The sequence below is a fragment of the Salvelinus sp. IW2-2015 genome, linkage group LG31, assembly GCF_002910315.2.
Source record: "Salvelinus sp. IW2-2015 linkage group LG31, ASM291031v2, whole genome shotgun sequence".
NCBI lineage: Eukaryota > Metazoa > Chordata > Actinopteri > Salmoniformes > Salmonidae > Salvelinus > Salvelinus sp. IW2-2015.
This window is the reverse complement of record NC_036870.1, coordinates 17,989,931-18,015,402: the sequence shown is the minus strand read 5'-3', so window position 1 is coordinate 18,015,402 and position 25,472 is coordinate 17,989,931. Positions and strand designations below refer to the sequence as shown.

Here is a 25,472-nt window from a genome sequence, read left to right as displayed (position 1 = left end):
TCAGCTCATCCCTCTAACCTCTACAGTACCAACCTCTGTACTGCAGCGCTGCCAGTCTCATCCCTCTAACCTCTACAAGTACCAACCTGCTGTACTGCAGGCAGCCAGCCTCATCCCTCTAACCCTCTACAGTACCAACCTGCTGTACTGCAGCACAGTCAGCCTCATCCCTCTAACCTCTACAGTACCAACCTGCTGTACTGCAGTGCAGCCAGCCTCAACCTCAGTCTCCAACCTGCTGCCTGGATCTGCATGAGCCGCGTGCTGAAACGCAGGACGAAGTCTTTCTGCTTCTCAAACAGCAGCACCTTAGCCTTCTCTGAGCTGTCCAGGATGAACATGATCTCCACTGGCAGATCAGAACTATTGGGAGGGGGAGAGAGAGGGGGATGGAAAGAGAGACAGGGTGGAGAGGATTGCAGGTGAGTGAATGAATACATGAGAATGAATTAATAAAATTATATAAATTAATTAATGAATGAAACCACTTACTTTCCTTCATTTTGAGGACCTGGTTGTCGTCTCTCTGGCCCTTCCTCCTCCTGCCCTGAACCCTGGCTGTGTGTGTTAGTACCAACACGAGGAGCAACAGCTCCACAACTTCCTCATCTTGATCTCTTGTCCAGCAGCTCAGCCTAGAACAACCAAACATGAGTTTGAGACAACTTCTCCTAATTCAGAACACACACAGATACACAACAGACACACACGCACACCACACACACCACACACACACACACCACACACACACACACACACACACACACACACACACACACACCACACACACACCACACACACACACACACACACACACACACACACACACACACACCACACACCACACACACACACAACACACACACACCACACCACCTAGTCACAGAAGCATCTAACGTCTCTAGATTTAACTGCTCTCCATCTAACGTCTCTAGATTTAACTGCTCTCCATCTAACGTCTCTAGATTTAACTGCTCTCCATCTTCTTCTTCTTTTTCTTCTCCTCCTAGTTCTGTTTCTCTGGAGCACAACTTCCGGGACTGGCAGGATGTGGATGTGTTCCAGAGCAGAGTGGCGTCCATGGCCTACATCGGACACGGAACCTACTCAGCCTACGCCATCACTAACGCTACACAGGTCTGCATATCATTATCTAGTTGCACTTTATTTGGATTGTCCCTTGCAGATGGTTGATGGATGTTAAACTAACCATCAACTAACCGTTCAACTAACTATCCACTAACAGTCCTAGCCCCAAGCCAATAGGGTTACAAATGAAAGTTTGTTGATAGTTGGATTATTCATAGAGGACTATTCAAAAAGTAAACCCAATTGAGAACAAATTGCACCACACCAAAAAACAAGTATTAGACCCAATACCAAAGTACAATCAAATGATTATAACACCCAGATGTTTAGCCGTGAGACAGCGGCCAACAGCCTGAGGGTGATGTTGCTGATGACTGACGGCGTGGACCATCCCCGTAGCCCCAGTGCTGTGACCGCCGCATCCGAGGCCAAGAACCACAACATTCGTCTGTTCACCATCGGGCTGTCGGGTCTACCCAGGGATATGCCCACCAATGTCAGGTTACGTTCCATAGCCAGCGCCCCGCCACAGCAGCACGTCCTCAGCCTTACAGACAACCTGCTGGAGGATAAACTTTTCAGAGAACTGGTGAGTGGTGGTGGGAGTGAGCTGTCCTCAAGGATGCCAACATGTCTTGACATTGCCATACACTTCTAGATGTTTATGTTTTCCTTCACCCCCTAAATCCCAAATCAGTAGGGCTCTCGCAGTGAGTTACCTAACCAGGATTAAAATGGCTCAATTTAAACATGTACATTACTGAGCACCTAAGTGTGAGCTATCAAAATATAAAGCGCTGTTATTTCTTCTTTTTTAGAACGCGCTTGTCAACACAGGGGTAAGTATGTCTCTTTTTCTTGTAACCATCCATTTGGAATGTAAAGATGACTATCTCTGAGGTGTATACTCAAATGTTGCTTCTCTTGGTTCCAGTGCCCACAGCCGAAGTCCTGTCTGTGTGATAAAGGAGAAAGAGGTCCCCCTGGAAGCCCAGTGAGTCCACTTCTGTCTCATCGTCTAACCCATTCTTGTTTTTGCTCAAAAGCATCCTCTAGTAGCCAGTACATACCATACGCTATAACTCTTCTTCAGTTTTGATTTGTTGTTCTCTTCTGTCTTTTGTCAATTCATTCAATTCAGGAAGTACACTGACGTTTTAATTCCAATTTTCGTCATTGAAAAGCACTGACTGGTTTGATGAATTGACCTCATGTGTCCAGGTTGATGTGTCCAGGTTGACAGTGGTTTACTCTGCAGTACAGAGGAGCAGTAATCCTCAGGCCTGTGTTATTGCTGGCATGTTCACCAGTTGGACAACCATGGGCTGTAACCCCCCTACATATCCTTTTGTATGCAACCAGGGGCTTTTCCAGTCATAGCCCCCCTGTCCCTAACCCACCCTAAACTGCTCAACACCCCTGTAACACCCCTGAATACTCATAGCAGGTGCTCATAGCAGGGGCATCTGGCCTCTTTGTGAATAGGATGAGGTGTATCTGGCCTCTGTGTATACAAGAGTGGTCCTGGGCATCACATCAAAGAGTAGGAAGTGTTTCCGACACTGCGTGTGTAGCAAGCCTGTACTGTGCGAGGGGTCGAAGGGTCATGGCGTAAAATAAAAGAATAGTGTAGTGGGACTTTGTGTGTTTTGACTAGCAGGCCTTTTGAAGAGAGGCTTTTTGGCTGGAAGCAGTGGTCAAGGATAGGAGATTGATGTGGGCAAACACACAGGGAGGGGATGAGCATTAGGGTGTTAGGGAGTTGACTGAGGTTATAAGGTACAGAGGCCCCTGACACTATTGAGTTGACTGAGGTTGTATAGGCTACCACTTAAGGTTTGAGGCTGATAATACATAGAGAGGTCACAGGAAGAGCATAGACAGGGACATGCACCCAACGACCACGGTCACCTACTGTACGCACAAATCTACACACACTATGGGGATGTTATGGGAACAACCAGGGATGAAAAAGGGCCCCAAAAAGTCACATTCTGTCCAACGATCTGTCCATTCTATCCTCTGATGGAATGATCTCTCCATTCCTTTGAAATCTGCAGGGGAAATCAGCCCAGCCTGGATCTGACGGTACTCCCGGTCCAAAAGGATTTCATGTAAGTTCTTCGTTTTGTCCTGAGATAATCCCACCATGTTCATTTGTAGTGACAGAAAGAATGCAGTGTTGATGTTCGTTGGAATGTTTTTACATACGTTGATGTTCGTTGGAATGTTTTTATATATGTTGATGTTCGTTGGAATGTTTTTATATACGTTGATGTTCGTTGGAATGTTTTTAAATACGTTGATGTTGTCGTTGGAATGTTTTACATACTTGATGTTCGTTGGAAATGTTTTTATTATACGTTGGTGTTCGTTGGAATGTTTTTAATACGTTGATGTTCGTTGGAAGTTTTATAATACGTTGATGTTCATTGGAATGTTTTTAATACGTTGATGTTCGTTGAAATGTTTTTATATAGTGATGGTTCGTTGGAATGTTTTTAATATACGTTGATGTTCGTTGAAATGTTTTATATGCGTTGATGTTCGTTGGAATGTTTTTATATCGTTTGATGTTCGTGAAGTGTTTTATATACGTGATGTTCGTTGGAATGTTTTATATCGTTGATGTCGTGGATTGTTTAAGTTGGTGATTTCGTTGGAATGTTTTTAAATACGTTGATGTCGTTGGAATGTTTTATATACGTTGATGTTCGTTGGAATGTTTTATATGCGTTGATGTTCGTGGAATGTTTTTAAATACGTTGATGTCGTTGGAAGTTTTTAACATACGTTGATGTTCGTTGGATGTTTTAATACTGCGTTGATGTTCGTTGGAATGTTTATATACGTTGATGTCGTTGGAATGTTTTAAATACGTTGATGTTCGTTGAATGTTTTATATACGTTGATGTTCGTTGGATGTTTTTATATACGTTGATGTTCGTTGGAATGTTTTTATATGCGAGTTGATGTTCGTTGGAATGTTTTTATAGTTGATGTCTTGGAAATTTTATATATGATGTTTGATGTTGCGTTGGAAGTTTTTTGTATATGTTGATGTTCGTTGATATGTTTTTATATACGTGATAATTTCGGTTGATAATGTTTTATATACGTGATGTCGTTGAGATGTTTTTAAATACGTGTTATTCGTTGGAACGTTTTTTATACGTTGATGTTCGGTGGAATTGTTTTATATACGTTGAGTTCGTCTGAAATGTGTTTTTATATACGTTGATGTTCGTTGGTATGTTTTTATATATGTTGATGTTCGTTGGAATGTTTTTAAATACGTTGATGGATATATGGATGCATTCACTGTCTGATCTCTGGTGTCACTGTAGGGGGAACCTGGTATCAACGGAAGGCCTGGGATGGAGGGTATCGAGGTACTGTAGCATAGATGACTAAAACAATCTATACAGGTATATTGTTGACTTATAACTTATGTATAGATTTTTATTGAGAACTCTCCTGTTGTTTTAGGGTCGGCCCGGCACTAGAGGGGAAAAGGTGAGATACCAGTACTACTTGGTGATCGTAAATTAATTGTGCAAAGATAATTGACCCATGATGGATTAGATACTGAATCATAGTGAAACAGCTGGTCAAGATCCCCATGCTACCCTGACAACAAACAGTAGACTGTAGTGTTTGTTCTACACTACATGCTAGCTAGATAACATCAGTTTTAATCAGTACCCTGGTCCTCTGGCACGCCACGGTTTAAAACGCTCAGCGCAGTCAAAATCCAGTCTTCTCTGATTAAAATGTCTTCCAGGGGGAAAGAGGCGAGTGCGGCGTCCCCGGGATGAAGGGAGATCAAGTAGGTTTTTTATGAATGACTCTCTCAGCTCTCTCCATGTCTCTGCTCTGTTCATTGTAAATGGCTATCCTCCCAATAACTGCTGCTCAGTGCATTCGGATGAATTGCTGACTAAGGATTAACTGCATTGTGAAGAGAGAGCTATATGCTAGACTCAACAGCTTGCAAGCTTGTAGCTGGGAGTGAGAGTTGCACATGTCCTTTTAAAGTTCTTGTGACTTTTGGCTGCAACCTCAATAGGTTGTTATGTCCCTCTTCCCCGCCTGACTGTGACCTGTTCCCACAGGGGCCAGACGGACCTCCAGGCCCTCGGGGACCCAGAGGAGAGCAGGTGACTCAATATAATATAATACAACTTTATTGTCCATATGTTACAGCGAACAATATGGTCAATATGGTGGTGGCATGGTCATTTTGGAGACATGCAGATCAATGGTTTTTCCCAGAGGCCTCAGACAATGTTTGTTTGGTTGTCGATACAGACTTGGGGCCCTACAAAATAGATCAAAATAGATAGCCAAGTCCCAGGGATAAGTCAAAGTCATTATGTCTGTACTGCTTGTGAAACAAAAAGAAAACTCATCTTCATATCAATTCTTTCGAACACACTTTAGCACTGTAAGGGGAAAATATTATATTTGACTTACCCTGGAAACTAGAGGAGGCTGGTGGGATGAGCTACAGGAAGACGGCTAATTGTAATGCATGGAATGGAATCGATGGAACGGAGTCAAACGTGTTTTCCATATGTGTGATGTGTTTGACTCCGTTGCAATATTCCATTGCAGCCATTACCATGATCCCGTCCTCCTATAGCTCTCCCCACCAGCCTCCTCTGCTGGAAACAGTAAAACAACTAGGTTTAATTGAATAAGGCCCTGAGTATCTTTAGAATCCAGTATATGTACTTGCATGTGTTCTAAATTAATGTCTTCGATTTACGTACTGAGAAGAAATCCCCATGGCTTTATACATTTGGAAGAATCCCACTCCTCACACAACACTCTGCCCATTCATACCTGTGTGTGAATGAGTGAGTGGTCAAATTGAACGATTCCTGTGTCTACACCCCTACATCTGACCCTCCACTGGAACCATCAGTATCTCATGGAGATGCACACTGAGTATGAAGCTCTTCTCCCAGTCTGCACTTATGGAATGTGAGTCCTGGCTTAGTCCTTATCCCGCCATAATGGAGCCTAACTAAAGCAGTCCCTCCAAGCCTGCAGTTTATTATCTCCCACCAGACTATTGTCCTGCAGGATTAGTGTTTCGGCACATTATCCACGCCCTTTAATTCCTCCTTAAACGCTTTTCACGCCCCTCCTGCGTTAGCATGACAACAGCAGTCCATCACCTGAATACGGTGGTGGTTTTTAGATTTCAATTTTAGTCCTGGTTCTAGATCATGTTCCCATGAGGACTAGGGAGTCCCTATGCAAATAATTGTAGAATTAAGGAGGATGAGGCTAGTGGAAACATCATTTGATTGACCACACCCTGACCCTCCAAACTATACATGATCTGTTTGCCATACCATAACATTGACCAGATAATGTGAAACTAAAGCTTACTTTGGGATAACTCACACATCGCGGCTCACACGCATTTCCAATTACAAAATAAGTTAGGGGGGTGGGGGGGTTCTATCCAGGAAAAACTCAAAGCCCTGTGAATTTAGTCTACTGCAGATTATTTAAATTCAGGCATTGACCAAGGTGTTTTCTTGTCTCTGTTGCAGGGTCTTAGTGGAGGTCCTGGGGACCAGGGCCCTGAAGGACTTGTAGGACCTAAAGTAAGGATGACGTTAAACTTCCAATACCTCCGGAAATGTTCTAGATAAAAATACAGCTAAAATGTATTGAGGAAAATGGGGTAAAGTGAATGACGCCCCTCTCTTTCCAGGGTGACCGTGGACCTGGTGGAGTGACAGGACCTCCAGGGGATACTGGCATCGGCTTTCCTGGACCTAAAGTTAGTTTAGATATTCTTTATTTTTGGAGGCGTTACTTCTGCCTATTTTCTGTCATGCAATCTCTCTAGTGATCTCTCTAGTAATCCCTCTAATGATCTTTCAGACTCTAATCCTAATTTCTTCTGTATCCCAGGGCAATAAGGGAAACCAGGGAAGGCCTGGACCCACCGGTCCCATGGGTATGGGTGAACCAGGACTGCCGGTAAGTTCACAATATTCGTTATGGCTAGATACAGTTGAAGTTGGAAGTTTACATACACCTTGGCCAAAGACATTTAAACTCAGTTTTTCACAATTCCCTGTCTTAGGTTAGTTAGGATCACCACTTTATTTTAAGAATGTGAAATGTCAGAATAATAGTAGAAAGAATGATGTATTTTAGTGTTTATTTCTTTCATCACATTCCCAGTATTAGTACTTGGTAGCATTGCCTTTAAATTGTTTAACTTGGGTCAGACATTTCAGGTAGCCTTCCACAAGCTTCCCAGAATAAGTTGGGTGCATTTTGGCCCATTCCTCCTGACAGAGCTGGTGTAACTGAATCAGGTTTGAGGGCCTCCTTGCTCGCACACACTTTTTCAGTTCTGCCCACACATTTTCTATGGGATTGAGGTCAGGGCTTTGTGATGGCCACTCCAATACCTTGACTTTGTTGTCCTTAAGCCATTTTGTCACAACTCTGGAAGTATGCTTGGGGTCATTGTTCATTTGGAAGACCCTTTTGCGACCAAGCTTTAACTTCCTGACTGATGTCTTGATATGTTGCTTCAATATATCCACATAATTTTCCTTGCTAATAATGCCATCTTTTTGTAAAGCGCACCAGTTCCTCCTGCAGCAAAGCACCCCACAACATGATGCTGCCACCCCCGTGCTTCACGGTTGGGATGGTGTTCTTCAGCTTGCAAGCATCCCCTTTTTACTCCAAACATAATGATGATCATTATGGCCAAACAGTTCTATTTTTGTTCCATCAGACCGGAGGACATTTCTCCAAAAAGTACGATCTTTGTTCCCAGTTGCAAACCGTAGTCTGGCTTTTTTATGCCGGTTTTGGAGCAGTGGCTTCTTCCTTGCTGAGCGGCCTTTCAGGTTATGTCGATATAGGACTTGTTTTACTGTGGATATAGATACTTTTGTATCTGTTTCCTCCAGCATCTTCACAAGGTCCTTTGTTGTTGTTCTGGGATTGATTTGCACTTTTCGCACCAAAGTCCGTTCATCTTTAGGAGATAGAACGCGTCTCCTTCCTGAGCGGTATGACGGCTGCGTGGTCCCATGGTGTTTATACTTGCGTACTATTGTTCGTACAGATGAACGTGGTATCTTCAGGCGTTTGGAAATTGCACCCAAGGATGAACCAGACTTTTTAATTGGCTGATTTCTTTTGATTTTCCCATGATGTCAAGCAAAGAGGCACTGAGTTTGAAGGTAGGCCTTGAAATACTTCCACAGGTACACTTCCAATTGACTCAAATTATGTCAATTAGCCTATCAGAAGCTTCTAAAGCCATGACATCCTTTTCTGGAATTTTCCAAGCTGTTTAAAGGCACAGTCAATTTAGTGTATGTAAACTTCTGACCCACTGGAATTATGATACAGTGAATTATAATGGAAATAATCTGCCCGTAAACAATTGTTGGAAAGATTACTAGTGTCATGCACAAAGTAGATGTCCTAACCGACTTGACAAAACTATAGTTTGTTAACAAGAAATTTGTGGAGTGGTTGAAAAACAAGTTTGAATGACTCCAACCTAAGTGTATGTAAACTTCGTACTTCAACTGTATGTAAGGGCCGACGCCGGACAAGAGAAGCAGGTACGGGGAGTCAGACATTTATTCGGGAACAGACATAGAACAAGACAGGAACAGCATCAGCACACGGGTAACACAGACATATGACAAACAATGCAGCAGCGGGGAACAGAGCTGGGGAACTGACAAATATAGGGGAGGTAATAAACAGGTGATTGAGTGAGTCCAGGTGACTCCAATATCGCTGAAGCGCGTGACGAGGGAAGGCAGGTGTCCGTAAATGATGATGGCAGGAGTGCGTAATGCAGGGCAGCCTGGCACCCACGAGCGCCAGAGGGAAAGAGCGGGAGCAGGTGTGACAGAAACTCCCCTCTAGGGGGCGCCACCCGGCGTCCCACCTGGGCGAGCCGGTGGAGACATGAGAGCTGGGCAAACCGGCTGGGGGTAAACTCCCCGCGAACCGGCAGGGGTGTGGGAGCCTGGCAAACAGGCATAGAACACGACAGGAACAGCGTCAGAACACGGGTAACACGGACATATACCAATCAATCCCGAAGCAGGGAACAGAGCTTGGGAACAGACAGATATAGAGAAGGTAATGACACAAGTAATTGAGTCCACGTGAGTCCAATGATCGCTGATGCGTGCGACGGGGGGAAGGCAGGTGTGCGTACTGATGGTTGCTTGAGTGCATAATGCTGGGGATCCTGGTGCCCTCGAGCGCCAGGGGGAGGAAGAGCGGGAGCAGGCGTGACAAGATATCTTTCTTACGTCAACGCTTGCTTGACATAGCCCTCTACAACAAAGCTTTCTTAGTGTCCAACAATCTCTCTCTACCCTTAACCTTGTTCTGAACACCTCCAAAACAAAGGTCATATGGTTTGGTAAGAAGAATGCCTCTCTCCCCAACGGTGTGATTACAACCTCTGAGGGTTTAGAGCTTGAGATAGTCACCTCATAAAATGATTTGGGAGTATGGCTAGACGGTGCACTGTCCTTCTCTCAGCACATATCAAAGCTGCAGGCTAAAGTTAAATCTAGACTTGGTTTCCTCTATCGTAATCGCTCCTCTTTCATCCCAGCTGCCAAACTAACCCTGATTTAGATGACCATCCTACCCATGCTAGATTACGGAGACATAATTTAAAGATCGGCAGGTAAGGGTGCTCTCGAGCGGCTAGATGTTCTTTACCATTCGGCCTTCAGGTTTGCCACCAATGCTCCTTATAGGACACATCACTGTATTCTATACTCCTCTGTAAACTGGTCATCTCTGTATACCCGTCGCAAGACCCACTGGTTGATGCTTATTTATAAAACCCTCTTAGGCCTCACTCCCCCCTATCTGAGATATCTACTGCAGCCCTCATCCTCCACATACAACACCTGTTCTGCTATTCACATTCTGTTAAAGGTCCCCAAAGCACACACAGCCTTGGGTCACTCCTCTTTTCAGTTCACTGCAGCTAGCGACTGGAACGAGCTGCAATAAACACTCAAACTGGACAGTTTTATCTCAATTTCTTCATTCAAAGACTCAATCATGGACACTCTAACTGACAGTTATGGCTGCTTTGTGTGATGTATTGTTGTCTCTACCTTCTTGCCCTTTATGCTGTTGTCTGTGCCCAATAATGTTTGTACTATGTTTTGTGTTGCTACCATGTTGTGTTCCTACCATGCTGTGTTGTCATGTGTTGCTGCCTTGCTATGTTGTTGTCTTAGGTCTCTCTTTATGTAGTGTTGTGTTGTCTCTCTTGTTGTGATGTGTTTTGTCCTTTTGGAGGCCTTTTGCCTTTTGGTAGGCCGTCATTGTAAATAAGAATTTGTTCTTAACTGACTTGCCTAGTTAAATAAAAATAAAAATAAAATTGTAGAATTACCCTGCAGTGTGCCAGGATATCCACTAGGTTGAGACATATTGTTAATAATTGAGCTTTGCTCTTTGCTGACGGATTTAAGTCATTTTTATCCTCTTTATTATGTCTACTAGGGTCCAATTGGTCCTCCAGGGGTTCAGGGAACACAAGGGTTCCCAGGAGAGGGTCTACCAGGGCCTAAGGTGAGACACCGTCACTAGCTGTTCATACCACTGAATAGTCTAGCTTGGATATGTTCTGTATGTGTAGGCTATAGTGTGCTGTACGTGAGATATGACATGTAGGAATCACATATCTTTATTTATTCAGTAAAGTGTGTACCTAGCTAATGGCTCAGGGTGTATTATGTGTTTCAGGGTGACAGGGGTTACGAGGGTCCTAAGGGCACCCGCGGCACCCCGGGTTCAGGGTTCAAAGGTGACAAGGTATGTTGGCCCTGAACCTAAACCATCAAAATTGTCTCTCTGATGCCAAGAGGGGGGCCTTTTAAATGTTAATTCCCAGGGGCCGAGACTTGGTAAGTCCGGCCATGCACTGCAGAAGCACTGTGTTCTGATATTATGACAGGGTCCCTGATGAAGTTGCTATCATAAAAGGGGCCCAGAAGCAAAAAAAACATTTGGGAACCCCTGCACTAAGGGATTACCTCTTATCCCCTGATCCTCTAACTTCTGACCTCCAGGGAAACACAGGAGCTCCAGGTTTACCAGGATTGGTGGGTTTTCCAGGTGCAGGGATCCAAGGAGAAAAGGCAGGCCTATTAAATTATTCCGTTGTTTCCACTGTTCTACTGTTTCCACTGTGTTCCACTATTTCAATTTGAATCCAACTGACATTCTGGGTTTTTTTATCACTCAATTATAACTAAACTGACTAATCTCTGTCCCTCTCTCTCCTTGCAGGGAGACAGTGGTCCATCTGGGTCTTCCGGCCCTCGGGGGCCACCAGGGCTGGGAATAGTCGGCCCAAAGGTGGGTGGAACTAAATATGGTGGTGGGTGACATGGTACATTGCCCCCTTACTCAAATCCAGACCATGAGGTCCGTAGTACTGCTGGTTTTCATTCTTCACATCTAATCAGGGACTGATCCAGTTGTCTTCTCCACAGGGTGACCAGGGCTTCCCAGGAGAGCACGGACCACAGGGAGAGAGAGGAGTCGGGGAGCCAGGGTCAAAGGTGAGTTGATGGCAAAGGTCCCCAATGAAATATACAACACCGGATATTATATACATTCACTGTATGTACAGCTGAGATGAGCAGGTGTTGAATGTGGAGGTGAGTGTCTGGTCTTTGGTCGTCTCCAGGGTGAACCAGGACCTGACGGATCTTCTGGGATACCTGGTATACCCGGAGAAGATGGAGCGGTCGGACCTAAGGTAACTAAGGGGTCAAAGGAGGCCAAAGTTCATTGGGCCCCATTGTATATTTAAAGTGTAAAGTCAGGAATGATTTGCTCTAAAGTTTTAAGTAATCTTTATTTGTCCAACTGCTATAAAATGCACACGCAAACGCACAGAGCACAGACATTTGAAATAGTTCATTTGCTAACTTGTTCATTGTCTGCATTTTTATATTCTCCTTGATGTCTTGAAACAGGGTGAGATTGGTTTGCCAGGACTGCGAGGGATAGAGGGTGAGCCTGGGAAAGGAATTCCTGGAGAAAAGGTAGAGTTCTATTTTTTGAAGATTTGGGGGATCTAGAATGTTTACCCAGACAACCACCCATAGTCCTATAGAAACCTTTGGTACTGTAGTGCTGGCATACCTACATACACCTACGTTAAACACAGGATTACCTGCGTCCAGTATAGGAGTCTGACCGATTATTAAACTCCACCTTAAGCAATACAGGAGAGGACTTCCTGAATGGTCAACCTTCAAAGTACAGGATGGACAAATAATGCACTGGGCCTTACACAATTGAGTTGAGTAAGTTTACCGGTCAAAGGGAGGGTGTGACAACAGAGAAATCTGCATCATTACCGCAATATTAAACATGCCGTATAGATCAGGCTGGATGAATAAACATTTACTGAACATTTTCACAAAGTCTTTATCCAATACAACTAGACTCCCTGACCGGTGCTTCACCTTTGAAAAGCAATTCCAAGCAATATTATACATCAAAATATAAGATATGAATGGCACCTGCATTGGAAACGGAAGTGCAAACACAGTATTGCTGCATTCCAGAGAATCCTGACAGTGTCAGCATCCCAAATAGTACCCTATTCCCTATATAGTGCACTACTTTAGACCATAGCTCTATGGTATGCACATCATAGGTTGGTACATACTTTCTCTGTCTTTGTATCAACATTACATTTTTTGAATGATTTCACTTGTGTGTTTATCTACAGGGTGATCGAGGTGACCGGGGGGTGAGGGGACTACCAGGATCGCCAGGGCCCGTGGGACCTGCAGGAGCCAAGGTATGTTAAAGCCACACTTCTTAGTTTGTGCATACCCTTAAAAAGTGGTCCCCTGCACTCTCATCGAACAAGGTGTAATTTCGAAATTTGGTTGCCCATCAGCAACCAGTCAATTAGCCCATGTCAGCTAACATGTTTTAGATTGGTAAGTTAGTCTAGTGGCCAGATATCTAAACTTGTAGTATACATGGTCAAATTACCCCCATTGATCATCAGTTATCATATTAAAAACTGCAAACATTTGTCTCCACCCTATGGCAAAAATGTGTAGAATTGCAGGAAATTAGCTGTAAAACTGCACATTTTCTTTCCTCCCCATGGCAAAATGTGTCGAATTGACGCAAACTTGCTTTAAAATGGCAACATTTTCTCTACGTCCCATGGCAAAATGTGATTTTTTTGTGGACACCACCCCCATCATCCCTGCTGTAGTTAGATGTTAAGGAATGTCAGGGTTCAAGTTACATTAATGGAATGCTGCTTGGAATTCTTCAACTTCATGTTCAGTCTGGGTGGTATTCTGACTTGAGATCTTCACGCATTTTTAAGCAAGTCTCCCATTGACATCAAGAAAGTCTAAGTTGTGCCTATCTACGTTTTCAATCAGGCCCTCTATGCAAACGTTTGCCTAAACTCCAAATATGTGCTCTGTTTCCTCAATGGTTCCCAGAAGCATTGACAAGAAGCCAGCAACCATTGTATTCCATCACTACAAATTTAAAGTCTGGTCTCATAGACTAGACGTAACATAGTAAAGTAAATCCGGGGACACTCAAATTAGGATGATATGTTATGTTTGGTATGGTTACAGAAGGCAGAAGGTTACTTAAAGCAAAAACGAAAGGAGGATGGTTGGTCGTAGTGGATTGGTCAGTGCATAATGAGAACATCTAGCAACCCAAAGGTTGCGTGTTCGAATCTCATTTTAGCTAATTAGCAACTTTTCAACTACTTACTACTTTGTAGCTACTTTGCAGCTACTTACGTAACCCTTCCCCTAACCCTAGCCTTAACCCTTTTAACTAACCCTAACCATAACCCTTTAGCCTAACTCCTAACCTTAACCCTAACCCCTAACTCCTCACCTAGCTAATGTTAGCCAGCTAGCTAACGTTATCGTTAGCCACCTAGCCACCCAGCTAACGTTAACCACAACAAATTGGAATTTGTAACATATCACAGGAATTGTAAGTCGGAACATATCATACTAAATGGATGATGGACATCCCCAAATTAATACATACCATACGAAACGTAACATATCGTACTATACCGAACAAAAATATAAATAAAGTGTTGGTCCCATGTTTGATGAGCTGAAATGAAAGTTTTCAGAAATGTTCCATATGCACAAAAAGCTTATTTCTCTCAAATTTTGTGCACAATGTTAGTCTTTGCTAGGTAAAGCCCCGCCTTATCTCAGCTCACTGGTCACCATAGCAACACCCACCCGTAGCACACGCTCCAGCAGGTACATTGCACTGGTCATCCCCAAAGCCAACACTTCCTTTGGCCGCCTTTCCTTCCAGTTCTCTGCTGCCAATGACTGGAACGAATTGCAAAAATCTCTGAAGCTGGAGTCTTATATCTCCCTCTAACTTTAAGCATCAGTTGTCTGAGCAGCTTACCAATCACTGTACCTGTACATAGCCAATCTGTAAATAGCACCCGACTACCTCATCCCCATAATTTTACTTACCCTCTTGCTCTTTTGCACCCCAGTATCTCTACTTGCACATCATCATCTGCACATCTATCACTCCAGTATTAATGCTAAATTGTAATTATTTTTGCCTCTACTGCCTATTTATTGACTACCTCCCTACTCTTCTACATTTGCACACACTGTACATAGATTTTTCTATTTTTATTTTATTTTGTGTTATTGACTGTACGTTTGTTTATGTGTAACTCTGTGTTGTTGTTTTTGTCGTACTGCTTTACTTTATCTTGGCCAGGTCGCAACTTGTTCTCAACTGGCCTACCTGGTTAAATAAAGGTGAAATAAAAAAATTACATTGCTGTTGTGATCAGTTCTCCTTTGCCAAGATAATCCATCCACCTGACAGGTGTGGCATATCAAGAAGCTGATTAAAAGGCATGATCATTACACAGTTGCACCTTGTGCTGGGGACAATAAAATGACACTAAAATGTGCAGTTTTGTCACACAACACAATGCCACAGATGTCTCAAGTTTTTAGTGAGCGTGCAATTAGCATGCAGGAATGTCCACCAGTACTATTGCCAGAGAATTGAATGTTCATTTCTCTACCATAAGCCACTTCCAACGTCGTTTTAGAGAATTTGACAGTACGTCCAACCGGCCTCACAAACGCAAAACACGTTTGTAACCACGCCAGCCCAGGACCTCCAAATCTGACTTCTTCACATGTGGGATTGCCTGAGACCAGCCACCCAGACAGCTGATGAAACTGAGGAGCATTTCTGTCCGTAATAAAGCACTTTTGTGGGGAAAAACTGATTCTGATTGTCTGGGCCTCGCTCCACATTGGGTGCACCCCTGCCCAGTCATGTGAAATCCATAGATTAGGGCCTAATTTATTTATTTAAATTGACTGATTTCCTTATATGAACTCTAAGACAGTAAAATCGTTGAAATTGTTGCATGTTGCGTTTATATTTTTGTTCAGTATATCTGGGGTGTCTCGGATTTACGTACAAAATAATATGAAATACTCTCAGACCAGGTTGCATTTAAGTGTCATCAATTCGCATCAAGTCACTTCAATACAATGCAGTTTGTTTTACTATCAGTGTTTGCCTTCATGGCATAATTCTCAGATTTCAAAGCACACAGGTGGCAGGTATCCTAGTGTTTAGAGCGTTGGCCTAGTAACCGAAAGGTTGCAAGATCGAATCCCCGAGCTGACAAGGTAAAAATCTGCCGTTCTGCCCCTGAACAAGGCAGTTAACCCACTGTTCCTAGGCCGTTATTGAAAATATGAATTTGTTCTTAACTGACTTGCCTAGTTAAATAAAGATTTTTTTTAAATAAGTATTGCTTATGTTACTTTACAAACTATTTGAGTTACTACTTTATTGGAGCTGGTGTATGATATTGTTTGATTAAGGATAAAGAAGACAGATTAACAATATGCTTTATAACGACACCAGTAAGCTCTCCCACCCATAACTGTATTTTACATCTCTTTAGGCTTGTTTACCCTATGAGAGGTCTTTTTTAACAATATTTTTTATAATGCAATATCAGTAAACTCCCATTAGACTCCTTTACAGTAGATTTGGCTCATAATATGAGATGTGACTTTTGACTGCTGGTTCAACATATCAGCGGAACAGGTTGCGTGTGTTTGCTGTAGTTACCTGGCTATTGTTTGTTTGTCATCCGTGAGGTTCATGGTGTCATGTATCTCACGTCTGTTCTTCTGTTCAGGGAGAGCCTGGCAGTTTTGGAATGATGGGTCTACCAGGTCCTCCTGGCAGGGGCCTACCTGGGTCAAAGGTAAGTGGTAAACACATATAAACACACACACACACAGCATAGTGTCTTAAAAATATCAGCTCTTGACCTGTGTTGGAAACCCTGGTCCCCTGTGCGCCATAAGCCCGGTAAACTAAAGCCTAGCCATTAACTCTAGGAACTAATTCAAGTCTTCAGGTCTCAGATAAAGTGACTACTGAGTAACACACCCATGCATTTAATGCTCTGTCATACACAGCACTAAAACCGTATGGTCCACATTGACAGGGCGAACTTGGACCAGTGGGGCAGTCTGGGCCTGTAGGAGACCCTGGAGTGGGCATCGCTGGGCCGAAGGTAACCTCAACGGACAGCTAGAACATAGCTTAGCTTTATTACATTATTCCCAAGGTTTGGCAGCAAGCTAGTACTACAATGACACATATTTTTCTGTGTGTGTGTTTCTCTCCCATCCAGGGTGAGAGGGGGAACCCTGGACCTGTTGGACCACCAGGGTTGAAGGGAGACGGCTACACAGGACCTCAGGTGGGACTATTGATGTTGCTAGTTATTTAAAAACCCTAGTCTAGTTCGCCAGCCCTGTATCTCTGTATCTGAAGTTACTTGCAGATGTGTGGGAAATATATATATATATAATATAAAAACTGCACACTCCGTTTGCCAGTATCTCTTGTTTATTAAGTTACATAGCATCCTCATAGCCTTCATAAGAGATTTAGTATGCATTGAAAATGAAATCCCAACACATGAACCCGGTCTTGTTCTTGTTGATAAACAGGGCCTCCCAGGGTTGCCAGGGCAACCAGGAGAGTTGGGACCTGAAGGGAAAGGATTACCTGGCCCTAAGGTAAGCGCTGAACTTACCTTATACACACAATGTTAACTCTAATCCTTCACACAATGAATCACAGTTTTACATGCATGGTTTTACACACTCTCTCTCTCTCTCTCTCTCATGAGTGTATATACTGCACTGTATGTGTACAATGAAACATTAATTCATATTATGTTTGTGTTTCAGGGTGACAGAGGTTCTTCAGGACTTCCAGGGCCCACAGGACCTCCTGGCATTGGTCTGCTGGGACTTAAGGTTAGTGATGACTGGAAACACAGGATTAGTTCAGAAACAGCCTGCATCCTGTTACTCCTACCCCCTATCCCCTATCGCGTAGCCCCTACCCCCTTGCCCCTACCCTTTACCCCCTAGCCTAGATCCTTCATCTGCTGTAGATCTTCTTGTAGACACCTTTTGTCAACATCTCTTGTTTCTTTTCAATGCCAGTGTCCTTTATAAAAGGTTTCTTTTTGAAAATTGTAATGTGGAACTGAACTAATGTTTGTGTTTTGCAGGGTTCTGTGGGTCAGCCAGGTCCACCTGGTCTGTCAGGAATCCCAGGAGAGGGGATCCAGGGGCCCAAGGTAGGGCCTCATTATCACACTGGACTGGCCTGAGATAATGATCATAATGATGATAATGGTGTGATATTTATATAATGACACAAGGCGAATCCCAGATGCAGACACAGGAGGCAGATGGTTGGAGTCTTACAATGTTTATTAATCCAAAGGAGTAGGCAAGAGAATGGTCGTGGACAGGCAAAAGGTCAAAACCAGATCAGAGTCCAGAAGGAGTGGCAGACAGGCTCATGGTCTAGGCAGGCAGAAAGGTCAGGCAGGCGGGTACAGAATCAAGAAACAGTCAAGGGTCAGAACTGGGAGGACTAGAAAAAGGAGAATAGCAAAAAGCAGGAGAACAGGAAAAACGCTGGTTGACTTGGAAAACATACAAGATGAACTGGCACAGGGATAAATATACTGGGGAAAATAAGAGACACCTGGAGGGGGTGGAGACAATCACAATGACAGGTGAAACAGATCAGGGCGTGACGATTTATTGGATACTTATGTCATAGTGACAATATATCAACTGCAATTCTAATTAAATGCCAATGTAATTATAGTGCAGTATGTCATTCATGGACCCAGAAACAAAAGACTGTGCTATGTTCAAGTGGGGAAGTACAGGTAATAGGGCATTGAGCCACCACGTGCCACCAGAACAGCTTCAATGCACCTTGGCATAGATTCTATACGTGTCTGGAACTCTATTGGAGGGATGCAACACCATTCTTCCACAAGAAATTCCATTTTGTTGATGGTGGTGAAAAAACGCTCTCTGAGGCGCAGCTTCAGTCTCCCATAACCATTCAATTGGGTTGAGATCTGGTGACTGACACACACCCTTTAACCCCCCTATGCTTCTTCTAGCCATGGTAGCCAAGACAATGGGCAACTGTACGTATTTATACATGACCCTAAGCATGATTGGATGTTTTAATTGCTTAATTAACTCAGGAACCACACCTGTGTGGAAGCACTTGCTTTCAATATACTTTTACTCAAGTGTTTCTTTTATTTTGGCAGCTACCTGTATGTTCAGAGGAAAATTGGTTTTGGTACTATCAATCTGACGTGGTACAATATTCTGTGTGCTGCTGTATACAGTATTGTGAGCTGATTTAACATTAGCAATGATTAATCATTAGTCTTGTCTTTTTTCGACATTCAGGGAGAGCCTGGGTTCGAGGGGCCAATGGGCCCCCGGGGGCCTCCAGGGGACGGCTTTCCAGGAGAAAAGGTACAAACTTAACCAATGCTTTTGATCCTTGCAGGAATTGAACCAGCAGCTTGAGCCACACAGGACTGTAACTGCCAAACACACAGACTGGTTCAATTCCAACATGGACACACAACCATTTGCTGTTCAATATAAATGTTCTTGTTGATGTTCTTAACAATACTGTTGTCATATTACTGTACACAGGGAGACAGGGGGATTCTTGGAGACCGTGGGAAGAAAGGAGACAATGGAGAATTTGGAGAGCCAGGATCTATAGGACCCATGGTATGATAATCTTCTGGTCCCATGGTTATAAAATAACGTATGTCATGGTTAATTTATATGTTGATCGCTAACCTGTGTTCAAACTTGCAGGGCAAATCCGGTGAGAAGGGAGATCCTGGCTTGACAGTGAGTAGAGCACAAAATCCATACTGTTTCATAATGGCACCTTTGTTATGTCTCTCAACCATATTTTAATATCTTAAATGTTTTCCTCTTCCACCCACAGAGAGAGGAAGTCATCAAAATTATCAGGGAAAGTTGTGGTGAGTTAAAACAGCTCATTGACTATACATATCTACAGAACATAAACACCATTGTTAAAGTGTTAGCCAACATTTATTCTTTCTAAGGAACTGTGCACAGAGCTCCCTGGAAAACAGTGGCAATTGTTACTATTGCTGGACAATTCTTTGCTAAATAGATAAACATGAATAAATCAAATGTGCTTCTGTTTGCTCTTTGGGTTCTAGGCCAGGTTACTGTAAAACACTTTGTGACAACTGCGGATGTAAAAATGACTTTTTAAATACATTTGATTGATATAGACTGTCTCTATGTTTATGTTCTCAGGCTGTGGTGTGAAGTGCAGAGAGAGTCCTCTGGAGCTGGTGTTTGTGATTGACAGCTCTGAGAGCGTTGGACCGGAGAACTTCGAGGTGGTCAAGGACTTTGTGAACACCCTGATTGACCGTGTGTCTGTGAACCGCGAGGCCAGCAGGATCGGTGTGGTCCTCTACAGTCATGTGGACATAGTGGTGGTCAGTCTGACGCAGCAGTCCAGCCAGAACGACGTCAAGGTCAGTAGTATTGAAGCAGATGAGTACCTGTCACAGACTGGGTTCGAATCCCGGGTCTCCTGCACGTCACAACTGTATTAGCCCTCTGAGCTAAAGCCTAGACATTCTTGAAGCAGATCTGTGTTTATTCTGCTGTATCCTTTTTCTGTCTGGTGTAATTACACTCACTCTTTCATCCCCTGGTGTGTCTATCATCTGTCTGTGTAATTTCTCTCAGGCTGCGGTGAGGAAGATGCCGTACCTGGGCGAGGGCACCTTTACGGGTAGTGCCATTGGGAGAGCCAACCAGCTGTTCCAGGCCTCGCGGCCCGGTGTTCGTAAAGTTGCCGTGGTACTAACCGACGGGCAGGCAGACCGGCGTGACGCAGTGCAGCCCGAGGACGCCGCCAGGGAGGCCCACACCGCCGGCATTGAGATGTTTGTCATCGGCGTGGTGAATAAGAAAGACCCGCTGTACGCAGAGGTCCAATCTGAGATGATCGCTATCGCCTCGGACCCAGACGAGGAACACATGTACCTGATCGACGACTTCATGATGCTGCCCAGTATGTGGTTCTAGATGAAGTTGTAGACTCTAGATGAAGTTGTAGACGAAGTTGTAGACTCTAGATGAAGTTGTAGACTCTAGATGAAGTTGTAGACAAAGTTGTAGACTCTAGATGAAGTTGTAGACTCTAGATGAAGTTGTAGACTCTAAATGAGGTGCAAGACTCTAGATGAGGTGCAAGACTCTGCCTAGTATATGGTTCTAGTTTGGTTTTATTTACATCCACAGTCATAGCAGTCAATACGAAATTAAATCCATGTAAATGGCATCGGCCTATCTAAATACATATGCTTAAATTGATAAAAGAACAGACAACAGATCTATTCTAACAAATCTACTGAAGAGCCCCATTAAGGGGTTTGTGAAGGAGATATCTTGATTTCTGTAGATCGGCACAGAACAGTGCCAAAATTGCTTTATAACAGTAACGTGATAATGCATTAACTTTTATATATAAATAGAATATTTAAAATTGAAGTATTTGAGTATAAACAAACAGTGTGAAAATGCATTGCACAAAACGCTGTCACTATAGTTGCAGTATTGTAAAGTCTTTAAGTGTTATAGATAATGTTTCATCACATCCCAACTATGCTCACTGCATGGCCTGTTTGAAAATGACATTTGGGAAAATGTCACCCTTAATCGTGATGCCTGCCATCCCTGCCATAAGATACTTTAAAGAACGGCTGCCTTTAAAAAGCAACACATCCATTTGAAAACGTCCTGTTTCAATGATATAAGTCAGAAACAGTTATTCTAGTGTCAAAATTGATTACTAAGTCAAAATAGGATAATTTGGATCATAAAGTCAGTCTCGTCTAAAATGGAGCATAGACAGTGAGACAGACCTGCCCAGCAGCTCTGACTTTGTTTACATAAGACAACATGTCACACATTTAACTTGAGAAATACTGCACCAAACACCTTAGTTAGATGTAAAATTGTGCAAGTAAAACATCCTCGGCAAAAATGTCCAAATTAATTCAATTTCTTGAGTTACTGTATCTTAGCTTCATTCTGCGGATTTTGAGGAGGGCTTCCCCGTATACAGTGTTTTATGGGGGACAAACATCACTAACCAAATGCAGAATCAGTCAGAAAATACACCTCCAAGACTGAAATCAAATTTTTCTAATGAGCAACAGAAAAACACACGTGCCAATCGACGTGTTCAGTCGCTCTTTAAAGTTTAAACCAAGGGTTATATACATGACCGAGTAGTGGAGTTCCCGTACACTATCTAGAGAAACAGGCCAGTAACATTCTGACTGGTGATGATTGATGTTCTATGTTTTGAAACTCCCTGGAGGACTATATAATCCTTTAATAGCTTGAAATGAACTTGAGGTTGATTACAGTCTTTTAAACTGTCTGTCTTGGCACAGCCCTGGAGAGTACGCTGCTCAGCCAGATCTGTGAGCACAACGATGGAACCCTCTTCATCCCCAACGCCATACCCACCCTTGAGGTTTACAGAGAAGTCCCAGACAGGGGGGGCATACCCGACTTTGAGAACGATTACAGAAGAGTAAGAGAAAACACTTTCAGGACTTACGGGATGAAGGAAAAAGGAAACCGCACACTTTCAAAAGCTCTGACGAAGGCCGTGAGGCCGATACGTAAGCTTATTAAATATCAGTGATACTATCAAGAGCAGTGTGCGGTTTCCTTTTTACTTCATCTGTTCAACTGTTGCCATGCACCTGCAAAAAAGATTGCTCAGATGTGCGAGTGCCTTTTGAATTTTGTAGGACTTACACGATGAACTTACTAAGACACTTAAGACGAACAAATGGCCAAAACCACATGAAAGTAGACATTTCACATTATCATACCAATACACAAATGACACTCAAATTAACGAACTACACTCTAACAAACTACACTCTAACAAACTACACAGGGCTGTAAATAGCTGCGTAAGACTCTAACATCCAGTCTGTTACCATGACTGCTGCAGTGATCACTATGTCTGGAATGCGTAGTCATTTGATATTTCTTCCTTTGTATATTTCTCCCTCTCCAGCCTGGACCACCAATATTTGAGACTGAGAGCCCTCCCTCCTCATGGGCCCCAGAATCCCCCAGCTTCAACGAGAATGAAATCGACACAGGCAAGACATCGGTCTTCGAGGTACCCCTGAACAAGCTCCCAGATGTCATGACAGCAGCATCAGGGGGCCAAGGGGGGAGGCAGCAACCCCCTGTTATCTCTATGGTGGGACCCCAGACGCCCCAGACACCCACCAACTGGCAGTACATCCCCAAGACCACCCAGCCTCTGCCAGACATCTTTGTACCAGGTGAGTCTCTTTTTTTTAATGACCATTTGAGAAATTACATTATGTAGGATACATCTCAACTGTACAAACAATTGATTGGGAAACATTTCCTCATTTACTCCTTTGAAATGTTTTGTCTATGGTATTTATTTATCCTTTATTTAACTAGGAAAGTCAGTTAAGAACAAATTCTTATTTACAATGACGGCCTAGGAACAGTGCCTTGTTCAGGGGCAGAACGACAGATTTTTACCTTGTCAGCTCGGGGATCTGGTCTAGCAACCTTTGGGTTACTAGTCCAACGCTCTAACCACTAGGCTACCTGCCTAGTCCAACGCTCTAACCACTAGGCTACCTGCCTAGTCCAACGCTCTAACCCCTAGGCTACCTGCCTAGTCCAACGCTCTAACAACTAGGCTACCTGCCTAGTCCAGCGCTCTAACCACTAGGCTACCTGCCTAGTCCAACGCTCTAACCACTAGGCTACCTGCTGTTACCTGGTAGACCCAGATCTGTTTACTTGTTCAGGGTATGTCATAATGTTACAAAACCAGTTATCACATCTTCAACAAACAGACGTATTAACCCGTTTGTCTCTCTGTTAGTCTATGTGTGTTGAAGTATAAAGTCCTATAAGCATTTATAAAACAAGTGTAATGCTTTATAACTTGTTATTAGGATGAAGAAGCCTTTATAAAGTCTTACAAATACTGAAGAGAAGAGACGAGAATCATTAGATCATTTGTTTTGGTACTGTCCACATGTAGTTTTTTTTGGTCGCAGCTTCAGGAATTGCTGCTGGGTGATTTAAAAAGGTCATAGTCAATCGATCAATAATATAATACTCTTAGAAAAAATAATTATCTTTCATTTAGAATCAGAACTTTTCTGAAACATCACAGTCCAGTTAAAATATATGACAAACAGAAATCATAACCGGATGGTGTTCAGAGATAGATGGGAGGGTTGAGTGGAGCTGAAGGATGGGACTAAAAACAAACAAAAGATAACTATTGTAACATATACTGTATCCATCAAATCTATTTAGTATGTATAATCTGGAAGGAGAAGCTTAAGAGTTGTTGTCCATTAGTTTACTCCAGTTAGGGGAGGGATGGTAAGGTTAGGGGAAAATAGAAAGGAAAAAATATATGTATGGGCGATTGGAAATGATGCAGACGATTACATTGATGGAAGCTACAATCTATCGGCAATATTAAAGATCTACCCCCTAAAAATAAATAAATAAAAAAGTATTACAAAAACCTCTTGTCTGTTCCAGTGGTGGGGTGCAGACAGCCGTTGGACCCTGGGCCGTGTCGTCAGTATGTGGTCAAGTGGTACTACGACCCGGAAGCCAACTCCTGCGCCCAGTTCTGGTACGGAGGTTGCCAGGGTAACGGAAACCAGTTTGAGTCGGAGGCCGGGTGCAGGAGCGTTTGCGTCCGCACGTAACAGACAGTTGTGCTTTGTTTAAAGAGAGAAGGGCCGTGTGCAAATTCCCCAATGATAATGTCAGAGGGATGCACTGAGGACATGGGCTCCTATCTATCTATGGCTGCGTCCCAATTCTCCTGAGGATGGGGAGTGTGTAAGTGCATACTTCGCAGAAGGGTGGAGAATCGGGACATAGGCTTTCTATTACTTACAGTTCGACCAAAGCTCAGGCGAACGACAGCACTGCTACACTGATGCTCCAGAGAGGACCTGTATACTCTATTTCTCTATTGTGTTCTTTATGTAGTCTGTGAACCACCCCCTGTACTGTACAAATGTTCAACCTGTTTACATTTTGTATATTTTCACACACTATTGTTTTTACCCATTGTGTTGCTTCAAATAATTGTCCAATAAAAAGACACCTTAATAACTTCCAAACCATAAACCCTGTGATCTGAACAGATTCTCACAGGTCAGGATTCTCATGACATAAAATGACATATCTACTGTATGTGTGTGCTGTATTTAGTCCAGTTCTCTCAGTTTCAGAGACCTCCAGAAATCTGTAGAAGACATAAAGTAGATACTTCTATTTTCATATTAACAAACTACCATGTTAACCTTTGTTTTACTGTAAGTTGTAAAATGAACACTTGACTGTAAAATATATTTTTGTTTAATATTGTACAACAAAAGCAAAGAAGGAAATGTGAAGCTCACACAACAGAATAAACATGTTTGTTTTAATAAATATATAATAAAACATGGAGTGCTTAAATCATAAGCACTTTCAGCTACAATAAGTATCATATGTACTTTTGAATGACAAACAGGGGAAATGATTGACACTTGTCATCAGTATTACAAACCTACAGTCTGGAAGATTCCCTGCTTCTCAAATCAAATTTGATTAATGATATACAATAAATAGATGCCTTATGAGCTTAGTACAACTGACCCTTTCACAACAACTCTAGAACTTCATTTTTAATATAGTTGTCATTTGAGTCTTTGTAAACAAACCATGTATAGTTTCAAAATGTGTTTAAAACTACCGTGTCAATGAATT

At 43.0% G+C, this 25,472-nt stretch overlaps 1 protein-coding gene across 1 annotated transcript; it reads left to right on the top strand.

Annotated features, from left to right (window-relative positions):
* Window positions 1-339: 339 nt before the first annotated feature.
* On the top strand, window positions 340-25,071 carry col28a1a (collagen, type XXVIII, alpha 1a). Its single transcript, XM_023975730.1, has 36 exons — window positions 340-422; window positions 1,011-1,137; window positions 1,412-1,678; window positions 1,908-1,928; window positions 2,024-2,083; window positions 3,150-3,203; window positions 4,437-4,481; window positions 4,579-4,605; window positions 4,874-4,918; window positions 5,205-5,249; window positions 6,660-6,713; window positions 6,824-6,892; window positions 7,027-7,095; window positions 10,645-10,713; window positions 10,888-10,956; window positions 11,214-11,282; window positions 11,434-11,502; window positions 11,640-11,708; window positions 11,837-11,908; window positions 12,129-12,197; window positions 12,893-12,964; window positions 16,382-16,450; window positions 16,697-16,765; window positions 16,886-16,954; window positions 17,208-17,276; window positions 17,451-17,519; window positions 17,780-17,848; window positions 18,999-19,067; window positions 19,254-19,334; window positions 19,425-19,460; window positions 19,561-19,597; window positions 19,905-20,131; window positions 20,349-20,676; window positions 22,067-22,209; window positions 22,708-22,984; window positions 24,246-25,071. The coding sequence occupies exons 1-36, from the start codon at window positions 340-342 to the stop codon at window positions 24,416-24,418; spliced, it is 3,309 nt and encodes a 1,102-aa protein (XP_023831498.1). The 3' UTR covers window positions 24,419-25,071.
* Window positions 25,072-25,472: the final 401 nt, after the last annotated feature.

Excerpts from the sequence above, each read along its gene's own strand:
- col28a1a (XM_023975730.1), top strand. The coding sequence starts at position 340 with ATGATCTCCACTGGCAGATCAGAACTATTGGGAGGGGGAGAGAGAGGG. Across the intron at positions 16,451-16,696 it reads GGGGCCTACCTGGGTCAAAG|GGCGAACTTGGACCAGTGGG; the intron begins GTAAGTGGTAAA and ends CCACATTGACAG. Across the intron at positions 17,277-17,450 it reads AAGGATTACCTGGCCCTAAG|GGTGACAGAGGTTCTTCAGG; the intron begins GTAAGCGCTGAA and ends TTTGTGTTTCAG.